The sequence below is a fragment of the Dermochelys coriacea genome, chromosome 1 (assembly GCF_009764565.3).
Source record: "Dermochelys coriacea isolate rDerCor1 chromosome 1, rDerCor1.pri.v4, whole genome shotgun sequence".
Lineage (NCBI taxonomy): Eukaryota > Metazoa > Chordata > Testudines > Dermochelyidae > Dermochelys > Dermochelys coriacea.
The window spans coordinates 49,055,301-49,077,593 of NC_050068.2; the positions used below are offsets into that span (position 1 = coordinate 49,055,301).

Below are 22,293 nucleotides of genomic sequence, written 5' to 3' on the forward strand. Positions count from 1 at the left end.
AGGGGAAATAAATTTCTTCCTTTTTGCTCACTTGATTGAAAGCTTATGCTCAAATAAATTTGTTAGTGTCTAAGGTGCCACAAGTCCTCCTTTTCTTTTTGATTGATATATAGTCATCTGTCAGGAAAATGAAGTTATTTATTTGCATATATACACACACAATATTATCTATCAGTACCATTCCTGTTTTCCTCTTGCTCTGGATTTATAAACGAAATTAGTCTGACAACTTACACCCCAAGTCTGTTGATATGGAGTCTGTAAATTGCCTTTGAAAATTAACAATGTATTTCTAAGACTGAGTGCAGCAAGGCTGAAATGTAGCACAGCAACTTTAACGTGTCTATCATTTTCAGTACCTGACATAATATTCTTGTGAAAAAAAATGTCATGAAAAATCCATCTACAAAAACTGCATAACTGACAGTTATTCAAGATTCTAACTAATCATGAAACCACATGATCTTTTCAGTACAGAGGGAATCTAAAATTACCACTCCAAAAACACAGTGCGCGTGTGCCAAAGTATATATTTTGGCTCTTTACCAGTACAAATAGGCAAGAGACAGAAAAGACCTCTTAGGTCATCCAGTGTGTCTCGCTACCAGAGTTGGCATTATTCCCTGCACTACACTTACTGGTGTTTTGTCCAATCCAGTTTTAAAAGTGCCTAAATCATGTAACATCCCTTTGGATTCACCTCCTGGTCACTCAACTTTGGCCTGTTTGGAAAGACTGAAAAACTTGCAGGGAGCAACTTTCCCTATACAAAAAGAAAAGGAGTACTTGTGGCACCTTAGAGACTAACAAATTTATTAGAGCATAAGCTTTCGTGAGCTACAGCTCACTTCATCGGATGCATTTTCAGTACTTTCAGACAACTTCTGCTTAATGCCAATAAAAATGTAACCCTGAGGAGTGGAGTTCAGAGCTTGAGTTCCAACCCGAGTTGTAGCTTCAAAACCCTGTCTATACTGCTATTTTTAGAGCGCTAGCATGAGCCCCGCTAGCCCAAGTTTGCTGACCTGGGCTGAAAGGTTTGCTGTCGTGGGCTGTGTAGACATACCCTAACTGTCCTCAGTCACTCTTAGGCCATGTCTACACAACAGACTTCTGCCATCAGAGCTATGTTCGTCAAGGGTGTGAAGAGGGGTAATCCCTGACCAATGGGCCTGTCTCAGCAAAAACCCACTAAAGTAGACACCGTTTTTCTGGCAAAGCTGTGCTTTCACCAGCATAGCTTGTTTTGCTCAAAGGTTGGGGGGGGGGGGGGGGGGACACGGAGGCATGAGACATGCTGGAATAAGCTATGCCAGTGAAAGTGTAGTTTTGCCAGTATAAGCCACATCCATCCTAGGAGCACTTTGCTGGTAGAATATACCACTATAGCTATATTACCAAGCATTCCTATCATAGACCTGGCTTAAGTGACATTTCCTATGCCAGAAAGCAAGTCATTTTGTCCTAGGATTCCTTGACACTCTCTCAGATAAGCAGAAGTGGGATTTTTCCTGGACATAGCACAGGCTCTTACTGGCAGGGCTGGCTCTAGGCACCAGCAAACCAAGTACGTGCTTTGGGCGGCACTTTTCAAGGGGCAGCACTCCAACCTTTCCCCCCCTCCTTCTCTCCGGCAGCATTCCGCTTGGGGCAGCAAAAAACAACCTAGAGCCAGCCTTGCTTACTGGGGTGTTTCCGTTCTTGGCCAAAATCCAGAACTGCTTCCCCAAGAGAATCAAATTTCTTTATGGCCAAAGTGCTGGCTCTCTCTTGCGGCGGTCAACAAAGGAGAGTTTATCTGGAAAGGGAGAGAGCACAAAGTCTCTACTTGACTCTGCTGTTTCTGTACATCAGCCCTAGCACCTCCCAGAACCTGGTGTGTGTGTGTGTGTGTGTGTGTGTGTGTGTGTGTGTGTGTGTGTGTGTGTGTGTGTGTGTGTGTGTGTGTGTGTGTGTGTCTTGACCCGAGCCTCTGGCTAAGCATATGGACAACAAGGATTGTTGATGTAACTGTAAAAACTATAAGTATTGAAATGATTAAACATTATCCTATTTTGCAAAATGATTTTTCCTTCCCCATTATTGTGCGAAAGACCCACACAAGCAGCAGGGGGAACTGATTGACTGCACAGGGGAAGAGATGAGAAAGTGACTATATACAAAGCATTCTCAGTTACTGAAACCCAGCAAACTGAACTAACAGGGGAAATACTTGCCCTTTCATCCCTTTCCATTTATATTACTGGTTCCTTTGTTGCAAGGCCTGTTAGAAAGCATCTACTTAACAGTCACACATTGCAAACAAAAAACTCTTCAGCCCAGGTACTATGCCTACAGCACTTAGCGTGCTCAAACCCTGACTATAAAGGTTACTGCAATGTTTATTCCCCCTCCCCCGCTGTTCCTCAGATGTTCTTGTCAACTGCTGGAAATGGCCCACCTTGATCACTACAAAAGGTTCCCTCCCCCCCACTGCTCTCCTGATGGTAATAGCTCACCTTACCTGATCACTCATTACAGCGTGTATGGCAACACCCATTGTTTCATGTTCTCTGTGTATACAAATCTCCCCACTGTATTTTCCACTGAATGCATCTGAAGAAGTGATCTGTAGCTCACGAAAGCTTATACTCAAATTTGTTAGTCGAAGGTGCCACAAGTCCTCCTTTTCTTTTTGCGGATGCAGACTAACACAGTGGCTACTTTGAAACCTGCAATGTCATAGGCATTTAGATATTACCTTTAACAATAGCAAGTAACATACCAGTACTTTCAGACAAGTACGATTTTTTAAATGAAAGCTAATTCCTTTAAAATAACTGGTAAAATTAGCAAATTTAGTTCTGCCATAAAAAAGCAACATTGGGAGATTAACCAGTTTAACAATTGTTAGTCTTGTTTGGCTAACAAGTTCTCCCACAGAGTTCACGGAGGCTAGCTATTTCCAAGTTAACTATGTTGTAGTTTTCCAGTAAAACTTCACATACTTAGCATGCTCAAAAGTAAATTAATTTCAATTATGAGAAAAAATTGTCAAACTCCACTACTGAAATTCCTGCTAACTAATTTAATGGCACAATGACTCAAAGACAGACATAAAAGCAAACCATACAACTGAGGATATTCACAGGTGGCTTGAGATTTCCATTGGCAGAGCCTGGAAACTATTTATTTTATGAGGAAGGATAGTCTTGTGGCAAATGCACAGGAGTGGGCATTGGGTACGAGTCTTACCTTTGCCACAGACTTCCTTTGTGATGCCCAGAAAAATCACTTGGAGCCTGATTTCTGCATAGATATTTGCATGCCTGATCTGCACATGCTCTGTTACATGCGTGCATAAGCAAGTCAGGGATTTGGACATGCCCATAGATAGCTAGGTGCTCTTCTGGCCATGTAATACACAAATCCCCAGCCTCTGCAGAAACAAGTAGGCATGCATAAAAACCATCTGCTCAATGAGTGGTGGCAGTTGCGGATGTTTTCATGCAAAGTGGCTGGAAAATAGCCATAAAGAAGCAGCCAGATTTCCTCCGGTGTAAGGATACCCTTCCAGGATGCATAATTTTGATGTAGCTGAGGCTACACCACTATCTCTATCAGCATAGGGACACGACAGGGGCAGGATTAGAGCAAACAATGCTCAGGCCAATCCTCAGCCAGTGGAGGGGTCTCTATTAGTTAATGGACATAGAATAGCTGAAAGGTTGCTCTAAGTTAAGTGCAACAGGGGACTGGTTCAACCCTTTACAATCCAAGATTTGTGGGTGGAAAGGTGGCTTTCCTTCTCATAGAAGGAAGAAGAAGAACCTATCTCATAGAAATGTGGCGAGGATCAACTCAGTATTAGTGAGTGTTTTGAGATCCTCAGATTCTGGTAGAAGGCTTTATGTAAATAAATCACCACATATTAATTGTCATATTATATGTTTATCTTAGCAAATATTGTGCTGGCCAATAAGGGACCTGTAACACACTGACCAGCGAGTTACAATATCATTAGTTATACATATCTAAACAATGGTAGATATCATCAGCCATCACTACACTCAGTGGCGGATTAATGATTTTGCTGCCCCTAGGCCCAGAAATAAATTGCTGCCGTGCCCCCCCACCCCCCAGCTTGCCTCCGCTCCGCCTCCTCGCCTGAGTGCGCCGCCGAGTCCTGCTTCTCCCCGCTCCCTGCCAGTGCTTGTGTGCCAAACAGGTTCATGGGGGGGGGGGGGGGAATGTGGCACACTCAGGAGAGGAGGTAGGGATTTTGGGAAGGGGTGGAGTTGGGGCAGGGCCGGGGGTGCAAACTGGTACTGGGGGAAAGCAACCTCTGGCTGCTACTATAAATTTGCCACCCCTGGAAATTTCTCAGCCTAGGCGTTAATACGCCGCTGTCTACACACCTTGTGGACAACACCAATTTTTTTTTTTTTTAAATAAAAAAACAAAAAAAACACAGCATCTAACTAGCGTCTTCCAGAGACGCAAATAGTGACATTTGCTAAAGGGAAGAAAAAAAAAAAAAAAAGCAGAAAGTCTTTCATTACAGTAGATTGCAAAAAACTATTTTTGTTTTCCTTTTTCTGAACCAGGTGGTTAAGGAAATCCAAGCACTGGCCTAATGTTAGATACAGTTATCACCATTCTAAATACTAGCATTACAGCTAAAGGAAACTAACTGGTCGCAGCATACATAACCTTGTTTTCTTACTGGTCACACTGTGTTCTACATGCACCGCAGTTGTGTTATCTACAGAAGTAAGCGAAGCACTGAGTGCCTCACAACTAGTATTTCCCATATTAGTTTATACATTGGAATTGGAGGAGAAAAGTTAACATGATGAAACTTTCAGTTAAGTCTTCTATTGTACTTGTGTCTAGGATGTGTCTCATTAAAACAACAATTACACTGTCTTTTCTAGGACAAGCCCTCTCATAGCCAGGGAAACGTTCTTTCAATAGTATTTCATCAGAAATGTTGCAATGCATTTATGTCCCTCCTTTAAAAATATCTAAGCAATATAGTTCCTGAACTGAATTTTCCACAGCCACTTATTCTTTTTATAGTTCTTAAAAAGTCAGTGAACTTTGTAGTCATAAAAATGAGGGGCTAACAGCACTAGCTTGTGTCAGGCATTGTACAAGAATGCCCTTGCAGAGCTCTGCCAATGCTTTTCATTCCTGACTCGCAATTTCCAACATCAGTCTCGTGAGCGGAACTTGCTAATCAAGACAAAATTATTTCAGGTTTGGGGCAGTGTGGGATTATATAGGGAAAAGGCTGAGAAAGCTAAACTCTTTTTGAGTCATTCCAAGATTTGAACTCCAATCTTGAGAGACAAAAGACTAGTGCACTAGAACATGTTGGGTCTGATTTACCACTGCATTAGTCCAGTTTTCTGCCAGTGTAACTCCATTCAAATCAGTGGAGTTACGTAGGGTTAAAACTGGAGAAATACATTGACAACCCAGGCCCATTAATCCCTCTTTTTTAATGTAAATAGTTTTGCTAGGTCCATTTAAAAATACATTATTTTTATGCCTTTTAACCATAATAGAAAAATTTTTTAGAAACAGCTTTTTAACAGATGTACAGTCTCTGAAACTAGAGAGAGCATTATTTTCATTCTTCCTTCTTGAGCTGAAAAAGGACCACTTGAAGTAAAATCTAATTTTGGAAGAAAAAGAAAGACGTTTTGTCCTCCAGACAAAATTAGCAAAGTCAAATTTCATTATTTATGTCCAAATTACAGCACTGGCTAGTAGTAGTGAGTTACTAAAAAGACCACTAGCATTTTGCAGAAATCATGTCGTAAGCTACTATGCAGCAAAACGCTTGGGACTTTGATCAAGTGTTAAAAAAAAAAAAAAACACTGTATGGAAGAGTCCTACTTGGACCTTGGGGGGTGGATTGTGTCATCTAATAAGTCTTTTCAATTGCCAAAAACTGTATGATTCTAGGGACTTCATTGTAAACAACGGTAAGTACATTCTAACTTACATTATTGTTATCACTGACACTGTATGTATGTATCACCTGTATCAGTGAAGTTTTCTGAGTTTGGTATTACTTATACCAACATTCCTTGAAGTACAATACTAGGAGGCATTGTAGAGATCAGGAAAGAATAAGATATGCTCACACTTATTCCTTCTCTTCCAGCACCTCCCACCGCAAACACATAGACACTTGTGGACAAAAAAAAACAAAAATTACTATAACATCACTTCAAAGTTATATAGATTGTATTGGTAGGGAGGAAACATAAGCAAAGATATTAGTGCTTGCCTGAACATCCGACTTAAAACAATTAAGTGCAGTCAAATATATCATTTTCTCTAGTGGATTCTGAGATCTAATGTAACTTGAGCAAATTAAAGTAGTTGGGCAGCTGCAAAAAAAAAAAAAAAAAAAAAAAAAAAAAGAGAGAAGCAGAAAACTATTTAACCAAGAGGAGAAAAATCTCTTCTGAAAGTACATTAGTATATTTCAAACAAACAAGTGGGCTCCAATGTTTCCAACTTCAGTTGGAGTGACAGTGGCAGACCTTAAAGCTGTAATGGAATATAGAATTTACAGAGAACTATGCAACTTAACTATAACATGCCCTTTTTATCCTAGAGTGATCTTTCTTTTAAGATGATATACCTTTACTTGAATCAAAACACCTTAGACAATGCATCTTACTTGACATTAGTAAGAAGAAACTATCTTAACCACTGCAGGCACCAAAGCAATTTACAGAGGACAGATAAAAAGGTTTGCTATTTTGTAACTAGGAGCTTGATCTTAGAATTACTTTCCTTCCATAGATCTACATAAATATCACTATCTACTTAGCTTATTATGGGCCTGTTCCAAAGTCTGTTGAAGTTAATTAGTGTCAATAGGCTTTGGATGGGGACTTATACCATCTCACAGGCAAAGAAACAAAGTGAAATTAATGCTATTGATTAGAAATAGGCCCAGACTAAAACTCTTGATTTGAACAGTCCTGAAATTTGGGGACATTCAGATGTGGATCCAAATTTTGGGCCTGATCTACAACCAGTTAAAATTAATGGAAAGACTCCCAAGAGACTTCAGGTCTTCTTAAGCAGTGAATGAAGAAAACAAAGCAGATAACATGCTAGTAAAAAATAGTGACAGGACTCAGATTCTAGACTTTGAATACTCCGTCATATTGCATTGGGAACACTTGCCAGTCTTACTGTAAAAGATTTACAGTTTTGATGCATTGTATTTATAGACTTCTTATTTTTAAATTAAATACAATGAAGATTTTAATGATAAATAGCAAGTCTTGTGGTAAAGATTTGAAGCCAGAATATGCTGTAATATAAAAAAAAAAAAAAAAAAAAGCAGCTACTTACTTCAGTTTTTGGTCGTGCTCCAGTTGACACTGAGCTTGGCAAACCATCTAAATCTTGGTAGCCTGCCCTCTTATTCCCACAGCTTCCCTTTCTCTGATGATCTCTGTGAACAAGGCCCGTCTCCACCTTAACAGGGGACTGTAATGGGATAAATGAGTTCTTTAATAATAAATAAAAGAAAATAAAAATAAATAAAGTCTTTTACAAATACAAACAAAGACAAAAATACAATTGAGATTGTGTCTATTAAGTTTATTATATGTAGTATAAGTCAGGCCTGAAAGGTTATTTTTTTTATTTTCATTTTTTGTATCTGTTTATATTAGAAATTCCAGTCTTGTCTACACTGTTTTTTCTAAAAGCCTCTGTGGAGGACTAGTAGAACTACATAGGACATCATAAACATTAAGCAAATGAAAACCGATATTTTGAGAGGGGAAAGTTACAGTAAGTGGATGTGGGGGAAACAACCCCAATTTTAAATGTAACGCAAGCATCCTACAAACAGTTAGGAGAAAAAGCTCTTTTTGTTAAAGAATCATCATCCATGCCACTTCAAATTAGAGACTAAGAATGCTCCTTTTCCACTTCTTTAGATCCTTTGAGGACTAAGAAACCTACCCCAAACCATGACAGGACAGATTTGACAGTCTTGGCAATTCTGAAGTACAAAAACAGCTTTTAATTCCCAGCTGCTACAGGACATAGCTCCTCTCCCTACAGAAACTGCATGGACTCCAGTGGTTGTGCATTCACTATGCCCTTTTATGTTACCTTCACCTTTTCCATACAGCACCAACAGCACTTTCTGACCATCTCCCCAGGACCTGAGGGGAACAGATGTCTGTCTCCCTCTTTCCCTCCCTCGAGGCCTCCATGTTACTGAGCTCAACTAGCCCTAGTCCCCTTTCTCTCTAGCACTTCCTTCCTTCCTCTTTATCAGCCCTGGGCTGATAAGCTAATTGGCTCCTTATCCCATCCAGCCAGCCAACCTGATTCTCTAATTACATCCATCAGATTTCTCCAGGGGAACTTAATTAACATCTGAGAGATCAGAGTGCAGGTTCATCCATTCGTTCTCTACACTCTGTCACAACAGCCCCCCTCCCCCATTTTTAAAAAAATGTTTCTAGTTGTCTTCTTGTTACAACATACAAGAAAAAAATACAAATCTGTCTGGAACATTAAGGATTTAAAATAACAAAAGTCAAGAAATGCAATAATTTATGTTCCAATAACAATGTTAACTTAAAAAGAAAAGGAGTACTTGTGGCACCTTAGAGACTAACAAATTTATTAGAGCATAAGCTTTCGTGAGCTACAGCTCACTTCATCGGATGCATTTGGTGGAAAAAACAGAGGAGAGATTTATATACACACACAGAGAGAACATGAAACAATGGGTTTATCATACACACTGTAAGGAGAGTGATCACTTAAGATAAGCCATCACCAACAGCAGGGGGGGAAGGAGGAAAACCTTTCATGGTGACAAGCAGGTAGGCTAATTCCAGCAGTTAACAAGAATATCAGAGGAACAGTGGGGGGTGGGGTGGGAGGGAGAAATACCATGGGGAAATAAGAAAAGGAGTACCCGTGGCACCTTAGAGACTAACAAATTTATTAGAGCATAAGCTTTCGTGAGCTACAGCTCACTTCATCGGATGCATTTGGACATTTGCATGGGGAAATAGTTTTACTTTGTGTAATGACTCATCCATTCCCAGTCTCTATTCAAGCCTAAGTTAATTGTATCCAGTTTGCAAATTAATTCCAATTCAGCAGTCTCTCATTGGAGTCTGTTTTTGAAGCTTTTTTGTTGAAGTATAGCCACTCTTAGGTCTGTGATCGAGTGACCAGAGAGATTGAAGTGTTCTCCAACTGGTTTTTGAATGTTCTAATTCTTGACGTCTGATTTGTGTCCATTCATTCTTTTACGTAGAGACTGTCCAGTTTGGCCAATGTACATGGCAGAGGGGCATTGCTGGCACATGATGGCATATATCACATTGGTAGATGCGCAGGTGAACGAGCCTCTGATAGTGTGGCTGATGTGATTAGGCCCTATGATGGTATCCCCTGAATAGATATGTGGACAGAGTTGGCAACGGGCTTTGTTGCAAGGATAGGTTCCTGGGTTAGTGGTTCTGTTGTGTGGTGTGTGGTTGCTGGTGAGTATTTGCTTCAGATTGGGGGGCTGTCTGTAAGCAAGGACTGGTCTATCTCCCAAGATCTGAGAGAGCGATGGCTCGTCCTTCAGGATAGGTTGTAGATCCTTGATGATGCGTTGGAGAGGTTTTAGTTGGGGGCTGAAGGTGATGGCTAGTGGCGTTCTGTTGTTTTCTTTGTTGGGCCTGTCCTGTAGTAGGTGACTTCTGGGTACTCTTCTGGCTCTGTCAATCTGTTTCTTCACTTCAGCAGGTGGGTATTGTAGTTGTAGGAATGCATGATAGAGATCTTGTAGGTGTTTGTCTCTGTCTGAGGGGTTGGAGCAAATGCGGTTATATCGTAGCGCTTGGCTGTAGACAATGGATCGAGTGGTATGATCTGGATGAAAGCTAGAGGCATGTAGGTAGGAATAGCGGTCAGTAGGTTTCCGATATAGGGTGGTGTTTATGTGACCATCGCTTATTAGCACCGTAGTGTCCAGGAAGTGGATCTCTTGTGTGGACTGGTCCAGGCTGAGGTTGATGGTGGGATGGAAATTGTTGAAATCATGGTGGAATTCCTCAAGAGCTTCTTTTCCATGGGTCCAGATGATGAAGATGTCATCAATGTAGCGCAAGTAGAGTAGGGGCATTAGGGGACGAGAGCTGAGGAAGCGTTGTTCTAAGTCAGCCATAAAAATGTTGGCATACTGTGGGGCCATGCGGGTACCCATCGCAGTGCCGCTGATTTGAAGGTATACATTGTCACCAAATGTGAAATAGTTATGGGTCAGGACAAAGTCACAAAGTTCTGCCACCAGGTTAGCCGTGACAGTATCGGGGATACTGTTCCTGACGGCTTGTAGTCCATCTTTGTGTGGAATGTTGGTGTAGAGGGCTTCTACATCCACAGTGGCTAGGATGGTGTTTTTAGGAAGATCACCAATGGACTGTAGTTTCCTCAGGAAATCGGTGGTGTCTCGAAGATAGCTGGGAGTGCTGGTAACGAAGGGCCTGAGGAGGGAGTCTACATAGCCAGACAATCCTGCTGTCAGGGTGCCAATGCCTGAGATGATGGGGCGTCCAGGATTTCCAGGTTTATGTATCTTGGGTAGCAGATAGAATACCCCAGGTCGGGGCTCCAGGAGTGTGTCTGTGCGGATTTGTTAATTTGCAAACTGGATACAATTAACTTAGGCTTGAATAGAGACTGGGAATGGATGAGTCATTACACAAAGTAAAACTATTTCCCCATGCAAATGTCCAAATGCATCCGATGAAGTGAGCTGTAGCTCACGAAAGCTTATGCTCTAATAAATTTGTTAGTCTCTAAGGTGCCACGGGTACTCCTTTTCTTATTTCCCCATGGTATTTCTCCCTCCCACCCCACCCCCCACTGTTCCTCTGATATTCTTGTTAACTGCTGGAATTAGCCTACCTGCTTGTCACCATGAAAGGTTTTCCTCCTTCCCCCCCTGCTGTTGGTGATAGCTTATCTTAAGTGAAAAAAGAAAAGGAGTACTTGTGGCACCTTAGAGACTAACAAATTTATTAGAGCATAAGCTTTCGTGAGCTACAGCTCACTTCATCGGATGTAGCTCACGAAAGCTTATGCTCTAATAAATTTGTTAGTCTCTAAGGTGCCACAAGTACTCCTTTTCTTTTTGCGAATACAGACTAACACGGCTGCTACTCTGAAACTTATCTTAAGTGATCACTCTCCTTACAGTGTGTATGATAAACCCATTGTTTCATGTTCTCTGTGTGTGTGTATATAAATCTCTCCTCTGTTTTTTCCACCAAATGCATCCGATGAAGTGAGCTGTAGCTCACGAAAGCTTATGCTCTAATAAATTTGTTAGTCTCTAAGGTGCCACAAGTACTCCTTTTCTTTTTGCGAATACAGACTAACACGGCTGCTACTCTGAAACCAATGTTAACTTAGTCACATTTTACATATCTAGTATCTTCTGTTCCAGTTTTTCTGGTTATTTGTGTGGCTTAATATATTATTGTGTATGCTGAAAAATGTCTACCTTAAATAATACAAAATGGGCTAATATGAATTGCTATAATCTAAAGATTTCCATTTCCTGATTTATTATTTTAACTCTGCATCTTTGATACTGCAGCAACAATTCTATTTTTGCAATGAAAATAAAGTTATTTGTGTTTATAAATAATTCATATACAATCCACATTTGGTTGATTTTTGATGATTTTAAAACTATATGTGAAATACATATATATTTTTATTTAAAATGCTATTTGTTATAGTTATTCATTAAAGGCTAGATAGAAAGTTTACTTTAATCTTATAAGTAGGGATAGCATGTAGCTACACTGCACCAAGAACAAAGCTAGGAGAGAACTGAGTCTTAAAATCAACTCATTCTCTGTCTCCCCACTGGCTTCAGGGGGCAGTAATCTACTGCTAGTTTATGCCAGTAATGGATTATTTTCTCTGGTACATTTGTGGGGCTGGAGAATGGTGTGCTGTAGGGTTGGAGAAACGAAACAAAATGAAACAAAAAATGAAACAACGGACCAGAATTTAGTGTATAACGCTTTGTCATTTTGAGAGAAGAATTAAGAAAAATACATATTTTGAAGGCAGAGTTTTGTTTTATTGAAAATTCTATCTGTGAAATAAAAATCAGACAGTATTATCTATATATTTTTTCTGGTTTTCCTATATCAGTACTATATTCATGACTGATATGAGACTATAAAAACTCACAGATGAGATTCACAGTTCTTAAATCTGGTTTTTTTTCTACTAAAACACAAGGTATTGGAAGTAATATGGAAACTAGACAAATTGTTTAAGCAGTAGTGCACAGCAAAACTTCTTTGCTGCTGTTTTGTTATGCACAGTATCTTCCACTAATGTTACTAATGTACAAATATAGGAAATGCTGAAAAATATTTTCCAGGGGAAATGTACACATTTTAGAGGAGCTGTACTACTAATTGCAGTTTTCCAAAACTTGTGAGCTTTTAGCTGAAAGCTAGACCATTTTTGAGTGGTGGTACTTGCAGCATGTAAAAAATAAAAGGGTCTGAGAGAAATTTTTTCAGCAAAGAATGTGATGCCTGTTGAACTTTTTTCCCTCCCCTCATACTTCTATTGATCAGACTCTGAGTCCTATTCCCTGTGCCATTTCCCCATGTGAAACTGACTAGCAGCAACTTGCAGCTTGTACAGATGCAAAACAGGGCATGGCAAATGAAAAATCTTTAACATTTTATTTTTAAAAATAATTTTAAAATTTTAGAACATAGTTTACATGTAAATCCTCATGTAAATATTGTCAACAATGAAAAATGCTGCTAACCATTTCATCCCCCATGATCCTACATATAATTCATTAGCAGTGTGTATTATTTTCTGTCCATGGTAAGTAAGTTTTACGCCTCTCATACAAAAATTCAATGCAACAGAGTATTATTCATGAAATATATTTGTGAGAAAGAAAGACCCAGAGAATCACAGAGTTCTTCAATTAACAGAAAAAGACACTTCACAAAACAGTGGCCTGATTCAACTACATGATTATATCATGGGCTATACTCCTGAGATAGCATCTGCTGTGCAAAATAAATGTTCTGTCATTTGTTAAAAATTTCCCACATCTTCAAGAGAGCAATCTTCAGACTAACCGCTCCAACAAACATGCTGTTATACAGTATAGTTACCTGACTCTGAGATCTTGTACTTCTGATTTGCCCCATTAAGTAAAATCATTTTATTTATGTCTGAATATTTGTAACATCATAGTGGAATTTTCAGAAGCTTTCTCAATCCATCACTAGCTTCAAACTCTCAGCAGCTGCCCTCCCAGGGATCTGCTGCACACCATCTATCCATCTCTTTGCTGGTCGTCCCCCACTACGATGACCCACACCATTCCTTCCACGATAATTTTCTCACTCTCTATGCCTGATGTGACCAACGAACATAAGTTTGCACCTGTTGATTTCAGACACCAGGGTCTGTTTCTCTATATTAATATTTCTAACACAAGCATTTGTCTTTTTTTCAGTCCAGGAGATACGCAAGCATCGTTGTCAGCACCACATCTCACAGGCTTCAATTTTCTCTTGTCAGCACCAGTAATTCCCCACGATCCACATGCATAAGTTGCAATGTAAAAAATTAAAGTTTTTACCAATCAAATCTTTGTACATTTCAAGATGCCATCGTTTTTCCAAACTTTCATGAAGGAAGCCAGATCATTCCAAGATTTCTGCCAATTTCTTTGGAACAGGCTCTTTGTTGGATATGATCTCAGGTAACTGAATTCATCTAAAAGAAAAGGAGTACTTGTGGCACCTTAGAGACTAACAAATTTATTAGAGCATAAGCTTTCGTGAGCTACAGCTCACTTCATCGGATGGATGCATCCGATGAAGTGAGCTGTAGCTCACGAAAGCTTATGCTCTAATAAATTTGTTAGTCTCTAAGGTGCCACAAGTACTCCTTTTCTTTTTGCGAATACAGACTAACACAGCTGCTACTCTGAAACCTGAATTCATCTACTGTCTCTACTACCTTGTGATGTCCATTTGCTTCTTGTTTTTGTTAATCGTGTCAACATGCATGCATTTCATTTCTGCCTCAGTGAGGGATAGTCCCTAACCCTCACCCGTTTTTACACACTCCAACTTTTGTTGAACTGCATCAGTCGTTGTAGCAAAGAGTGTGACACCACTGGCATAGCTGACATCGGTTAAGAGGTGTCTACCAATAGAAATTTCAGCTCCTACCATTTGTTAAACTTCTAGGTCTTGTCTCATAATAATTTCTGCGTTCATGTGGAAAAGGCTGGGGACAGAAAACACCCTTGTCTCACACACTGCTGAGTGGAAAATCACTTGCTGTCACCAGTGTTGTTGATGATAGAGACTTGCAAATGAATTCAATGAGAATCCCCACATCTGCCATTATTCAGCATGTGACATGAGCAAGCCAGATGCCAGCTCTTGCCCAGACTGCAGATATTAGCTAAGAACTGACAAACTCATAGCTGGAGACCAGACCAGTTCACCTGTATGTCAGTTTTGCTCAAAATAGGTATTATTCTTATAAAAATGTACTTAGTATTTAGACTCCATGAAATACTTTTAAGTTGCTGCTTGCATTAATCGCACTTGTAATGGCAATATTCCATGCTATAAGAAAATAAGTTTTGCTTTATAGCTTTAAAAATATTTGCTGTGAATTTATGAACCCAGGCAAGGGAATTGTTGTCTCTACCCACAACCCAGAAGGACTATCAAAATCACACAGGCCATCAAGGAACATTGCAACACAAAGGATTGGTTAATGGCCCTATCACACCTTGAAAATGCTACCAGTGCAAGGAAGCTCATCCTGTGGACTTGGAAGCTGAATGAAGGAAATAAAACAAAGTCACAGGAAAACCTTCCATCTCTTTACTGTTTGAACTCTCACACAGCCAGAGCTACCAAACTGAAGCCAGAGATCCCCAGAGGTTACCTCCTGGGTCCGGCCTCAAAGACGCTTTGAACTGACAGTTCACTACAACTCTGTAACTCTTAGGATTTAGATGGTAACTCATTTGTGTGTATATACCTACTTGCTTTAACCTGTAAATAACTCATTTGTTTTTCCTAGTTAATAAACCTTTAGATAACTTATTACAGGATTGACTATGGTGTTCTTTTGGTGTAAGATCCAGGGTATTAGTTGACCTGGAGTAAATGACTGGTCTCTGGGGATTGGAAGCATCTGAATATTGTGTGATTGTTTTGGTGTAAGTGACCATTTACCACTGAATCTAGTTTATCTGACTGGCAAGATAGACTTGAGACTGTAAGGGGACTGTCTGAGACTCCATGGTAAGATTGCTATAGTGATCCAGAAGTTCACATTTGCCATTAACTTGGGTAAAATCATAGAACATACCCCCAGTTGGGGTATCTGTCTGCCCTGAGATAGGCACTCACGGTCGCGAGCTACTCTAGGCAGCATGACACTCCAAACATGGTCATGTCAGACATATCAAATGCTTTTGAGTAGTCAATGAAACACATAATCAATGGGTCATTAAAATCCCTGTATTTTTCAATGATGAGACAGATTTTAGTGATTTGATCACATATACCTCATCCCTCTCTGAAACCAGCTTGCTGTGATGGCACTTTTCTGTTTCTAACATTAGCATCATATGATCCTGGACTATGTAAAACAGTACTTTGCTCACCTGAGATATCAGGGTGATAATACGACTGTTACGATACTTTCTTCAAAAAAAAGAAAAGGAGTACTTGTGGCACCTTAGCGACTAACAAATTTATTTGAGCATAAGCTTTCGTGAGCTACAGCTCACTTCATCGGATACTTTCTTGTGTCACCTTCCTTTAGTAAGAGCAGAAGGATTCCCTCTTTCAATCATCTGGCTAATTTCTTTCAAATTTTGCATGTGACACTACTCCTGGGGGAATTCTGCGCCACTGTGCATGTGCAGAATTTATGTCCCCTACAGATTTCTTTGCTTTCCCACAGAAAAATGACTTTCTGATGGGGAAGCAAAGGGAAGCCATGCATCCCTCCCCAGCAATATGTTTCAGGTGCCCAGGGCAGTCAGCAGAGAGGTAAATCATTGTGGGGAAGGGGTCAGGACTGGGGAAGACCCAGTGGATGGCTTCTATCCTGTGCCAGGCTCCGCTGCTAGTCCCAGCCTGGTCTGGGGAGGACAGGACTTCCTCTTTCCATGAACGGCATCCAGGGCCATGTCAGACCCACCACCAGATTTCTCCCCCAGCTGTAGGAAGCTCTGCAAACTCCCCTGTCCTGCGCTTTCTGCATCCATTGCTCCTCAGCTGCAGGGGGAGAGATCCCTGTACAGGGAGCTTCTCCCCCATCCACCCAACCCCTGTGCATCCAGGCCCCCTCGTACCCAGACTTTCCCACGAAGCCTCACATACACACCACCGCACCCAGAACCCCCCTGATAAACCCACTCCCCCTGCACCTGGACCACCCCAACAAGCCATCCACACCTGGATCCCCACCTTAACTAGCCCCAACCAGCTGTACCTGGATCCCCACTCCACTGAGCCCCACTCTCCCAGCATCTGGACTCCCTACTGAGCCCCCCACACTCAGGCCCAACTTTTGAGCTCTATCCCCTGCAAACCAAGACAACCCCCCATACTGAGCCCCAACCACCTTCACATGGACCCCCCGCAGAGTCCCATTACTGTTGCACCCAGAATCCTCCAACAAGTCCCTGTGCATCCAGATCCCTCCCGCACCTGGATCCCACACTGAGCCACCCGCACCCTCTCACCCACACCTGGATCCTCCCATAATAAGCCCCTCCACACTTGGATCCTACCTTGCTGAGCCTGCCTGCCCACACCTGGTGCACCTGGCACGGATGGGCGTGGCCCTGGGATGTTTTGGAGCTGGCCCGGTCCTTGCACTGTGTCAGGGTTGAGTGCAGCCTCACTACTGAGTCTATATCCCGGGGTGGGGGGGGGGAGCTGCACAATGATCTCCAGTGGCCTGTGCTCCCCAATGCCATGCAGGAGCCTCCACATTTATTTGACAAATAAAATTTGCAGAATTTTGCAGAATTGTAAAATATTGTGTGCAGAATTTTTAATTTTTTGGCACAGAATGCCCTCAGGAGTAATGTGAGATCAATACAACAGTCACCAAATCACTTTTAACAATTCAGCTGGTACGCTGTCTACCCCTGGTGTTTTCCCAGGCTTCATTTTCATAATAGCGTGCACCACTTCTTCTTGCAGGATTGATAGCTTCAGTTTCATACACTCCTTTCCATACTCTCATGCTGTATTGCAAGTGGCTTTGATGAAGCATACAGATTGGCACAGTAATCTCTTCACCAGTGTTTGATTACATCACCTTCAGTGAGGACTTTGCCATCATGATCCTTTATGTTTAATTGCAGAGAAATTTTTTGGAAAGAAGTCTGACCACTGTGAACATGCCTTTTGTATTATTTGTCTGTAATTCTCAAGTTCTGTGCATTTTGCCCTTATGTATTCACTTGTGTCTTGTCTAGTCTACCTTTAGATCTGTCTGTTCAGTTCCCTTGTGCTCTCCCCTACATCTTTCAGTGTCCAAGCCATTCTCTTTCACTCTGCATCATTTTTTCACCAGCCAACACCGGATTTTTGGATTGGGTGCTTTGGTGCCTTCGGGCATGATAGTTTCCATTTTGTCCCAAAGTTAATTCCGGTTGTTACATTCTTTCACTGATGAGAATGCTTCAAACCCATTCCGGATGGAAATCATGTAGGTTTTTTTATTCTGGACAAGCCCAAATGCAGTGAACCTGCAGGTTGTTCAGGTTTCCTTTGAGGGGAAGTACCTAAATGTCAGGTATGGAGTGATCATTTTGTGAAAAGTGTTTCCCCTTTGATGATGTCATAGAAAAATGATAAAAGACAAAAACACCATATCACTAGTGTCCCGGGTGGATATAAAATTTGTATCTGCATCTGATCTGCAATCCGCAAACATGGTCCGCAGATAAAAAGCGGATATCTACAGATTTGCAGGGCTCTAGATATAAAATTTGGATCTGCATCCATCCCTGATCTGCATACATGGTCCACGATATCTGCAGATTTGCAGGGCTCTACATATCACCAAAGGGCAAACCCTTTTCACAAAATAATCACTCTATATCTGACCTCTAAGTCCTTGTCTTCCAAGGAAACCATCACAACACCTTCAACAGATGAGCCTGGGAGCTTAAATTCATAACTTTGCTAGACACTAAAAATCATGATCTAAACAAAGACACTGGATTTATAGCTTATTACAACAATCTGTAACCTATTAATCCACCTCTTTTGTGCTGTGACTGCATAGGTATTAACAGGCCACTTCACCTTGAAAGGTCTCTTATGTGTTAACTATTTATACTAAACAGTCTGTTCCACCTTTTATTTAGCTGTGAGACTATGGCCAGGTCTACACTACAGATTTGTATCAGTATAACTACAAAAATCCGTAGCCCTAAGCAATATAGTTATACCGACCTAACCCCCAGTGTAGACAGTGCTATGTCAGTTGGGATAGCTTCTCCCATTGACATAGCTATTGCCAGGGTATCTATTTCATCCTTATCCTCTATCTCTCAATGGCTTGAAGACTGTTGAAGAGACTGGGCAAGTACAATGGGAGGTGGGAGTATGGGAGCTGGAGGTAACCAACAAAAAGAGTGAGGGAAATAGGATTTTATGTGTTCCTTTAAATCTGGAGCAGGAGAGATGGGGGGGGGGGTCTGGGGAAAAGCTCTACAGTGAAATAAAGAGAAACAGATTACCTTTAGAGATAATATTGTTTTCCATATTCTAGTAAAACTTCTTGTTCAGTTTCTCTGTTATTTTTAGCATTGTCAGAACAGAAAATAGAGACATCCAAAGAGGGGAAAGGTAGAAAGATTGGAAGGGACACAGGAAAAATAAGAGAAAAAGATAGGAACATGTAGATCAGAATGAAGAGAAGAAACAAATGAAGAAACAAAAGAAAAAACTTAATGATGAAAAAACTGTAAGAACTTTAAAATTAGAGCTGGTTAGGAATTTTTCAATGAATGGAGGTGGATTAATTATGCCAACGGGAAAAGCTCTCCCATCGACATAGAAGAGTCTTCGCTTAAGCGCTACAACAGCACAGCTGCGCTGATGCAGCATTTTAATTGTAGACCTGCCCTATGAGTACCTTTCTCAGACCTGAAGAAGAGCGCTGCATAGCTCGAAAGCTTGTTTCTTTCACCAGTGGAAGTTGGTCCAACAAAAGATATTACCTGACTCATCTCGTCTCTTTTTTATTACATAGTTGATTTGGTGACCTCAATGTGTGTAAATGTCTACAATGTTGGGAGAGAATGGTGTTTGTAATGACTAAGTAATTAGAGCAGCAAAATTCCACTAAACACCTTCCTCTCACATTTTGTAAACAAGACCACTGTTTCCCATTAGTTCTTTATGAGAGCTTACACTTCTAATTGTCTCGTTCAGGTCCCCAATTACAAGGGTATCTTTGTTTACTTAGTATTTCAATGAATGTCTCTTCAAGCCATTCATAAAACTACTCAATTGTGCAGTCATCCACTGCTGTAGCAGGAATGTAAACCTGTATAGCGGACATATTGACCGGCTTTGCTCAAAGGCAAATTGTAATGATTCAATTGCTGACTGAGTTACATCCAAGCACACACTTGGATGTCTCCTTGGATAGGGTAAATGCAACCCTATTTTCTCTCATTTTCTCAGCTCCTGAACAGTATACTGCATAGCCATCCATCATCATCAAATGACCCCCACCCTACCATCACAGGTCTGAGATGCCCCATTATCTGCACTTATTTACTTTTCTCAAAACATTTCTTTACTAGCATCATTCCAGCTATTTCCCTCTCTCACAGAATTTATGCAATCAAAAGAAGAGTGAAATATATGAAGAATCCACAATCGATCTGCTACACAGTTTCCATTGTAGAAGCAAAAGATTACACAACTAAGCCGAAATCATTAAATTAGCATTAAAACATAAATGTAGATGACAAGAATAAAATATTTAATGGATATACAAGAAATTACAGCCTATATTAAATTAACAGATCTCTTTGAAGAAACAGGGACCAGGTGGGATGAATAGTTAAAGATAAATTACATATGCAACTTAGAATAACAGCATGTTTCCTTACTGTAACACAGGGTATGTCTACATTTTGAGCTTGGGTTGTGATTCCCAGCTAAAGAAGAAATACTTGTGCTAGCTCTCATCTAGTTAGTGAATGAAAAATAGAATGTAGCTGAGAAGGTGAGAGTTGTGGGATGGGCTAGCTGCCCTGAGTATCTGCCCATTCAAGACCCTAGGCATGTACTCAGGGCATCTAGCCTATCCCGCCACTCACACTGCTGTGGCTATACTCTATTTTTCACTTGCTAGCTAGAGGAGAGCTAGCGCAAGTATGTCACCTTGAGCTGAGAATCATACCACCTGCTCACTGTGTAGATATCAACATCTACTGTACACTGCTTTGATTCTACTGCATTCTCTTATGTTTGTACATCTGACACCCTCTTTTGTATTGTTTACATAAGAAAACTTGTACAGTCAACCACCAAATCATCTAGTCTGACCTCCTGTATATCACAGGCTACCCATACCACCCAGCACCCACACACTAAACCCAACAAACAAAATTAGATCAAAATATTACAGCTCACAGGGAGACTAAACTATCATAGGCCACAGGCAGAGAATAGGAGGCATGGTTACAAACACCCATTGCAGTCAACCCCTTCTTTCAGGCATCTCAGCCCAATACCAATACCCAGATCTCACAGACCAATTCTGCCTCAACAATTGCCTCTAATCAGACCAGACTCTCCTGCTACTTCCTCAGCTGCATCTCCAATGACCTGCCTCTATGCAGAGTCTTGCCTAACTAAGAACTACCAACAATACAGCATGTCTTCCAAAGACTGAACATATGCTCACACACTAAGAAAAAACTTGGGAAACTATGTGTAATAGCACCACATAGTGACACCTGCCATAACAATGTTCACACAGATATTGACAAAATACTACTCAAGTCAAACAAAAAACAAAGACTAATTATACCCCTAATCAAGATAGACATCATCTCCCTTGCTGTTAGATCTGTACAAAAACTATTACAAGTGCAGGAAGACTTGAATCAAAACCTCAGATTCAAACCCCTTAATTAGGGAAGTGTGTCCATATTGATACATCTGAGTCTGAACCCACCTCTACAGAGGGGACTGGAATTATTAATACAGCCCATGAAAGCAGAAAGAATAGGGATCACATGAGATTTCTGCCAATTCTGCAATAGCCTGAGAACAGCTCATGATTTTTCAATGGTATTGAACTTGAGCTGTAGCCTGGATCATCCTTGAACCTAATATCCAAAATATAGCCTAAATCTGATCTGGACCTGAACACCCCTCCTTGACTAATATCAAATTAAAAGGTTTTAAAGATCTGTCACATTCTGTAAATGGGGTGTGCATTCTTACCGGCTGTTTGCGCTTTTTGGTAGAAGGAGTGCTGGAAGGAGAAGAGCCAGCACTGAGAGCCTCTTCAATATCTAAATTCAATTGTTCCAGTTTCTTCATGAGAGATGACATAGAGTCTGACCACTCAGATCCTTTTTCTGGTTGGTTCTAAAAGAAAACCAAACACACATGAAGTCTGAAAACATTAAAGCTCTTCATGATTTGTAGATTTGTTTCTAAACTACACTCCAAAAAACCCCAACAAAGTCTGGATGATCAACTCTCTGCCTGTCCTGGATTGACCTCATCTACTTAGAAGACTTCATCTATCACGTGTTAGATGCTCTTTATATCTGACCAATCAAACTCCATCCAGTTGTGCACATCCAAATGTCTCTCTGACATATGATCTGGGATCATCCACTGCCAGTTCAAGCTCAGAATGCCCCAGAAGAACCTCCTTACTTATTATTTGTAAAGCCCTTTCTACTTCCAACATTCTCCATCAGAGTGGACAACATCCCCATTCTCTTTGTCACTTAGACTCATAACTTTAAAGATCTCATAACTCTGAATTCCTTACTTTCCCTCCTACTATACATCCAGGCTATCATCAAATCTTGCTGCTTTTTCCTTCACATCAATTTGAAATTCTGTCTGGTCAAAACACTACTCTACTTCCTGTTGATTTTCTGCCTTGATTGTTGCAACTCCTCCCTGATATATATATAT

At 40.7% G+C, this 22,293-nt stretch overlaps 1 protein-coding gene across 5 annotated transcripts in view; it reads right to left on the reverse strand.

Moving 5' to 3' along the window:
• Positions 1-22,293, reverse strand: part of STARD13 (StAR related lipid transfer domain containing 13) — a 493,680-nt gene that overhangs the window by 333,527 nt on the left and 137,860 nt on the right. For 3 of the 5 annotated variants that reach the window (XM_038387628.2, XM_043504393.1, XM_043504395.1), the window contains 2 exons: positions 21,583-21,729; positions 7,370-7,528 (listed from right to left, as the gene is read on the reverse strand). In XM_038387628.2, the coding sequence (XP_038243556.2) occupies positions 7,370-7,528; positions 21,583-21,729 (306 nt within the window). The remainder of the gene's footprint in view (positions 1-7,369; positions 7,529-21,582; positions 21,730-22,293) is intronic. The other 2 variants (XM_038387627.2, XM_043504394.1) reach the window with 2 other exon arrangements.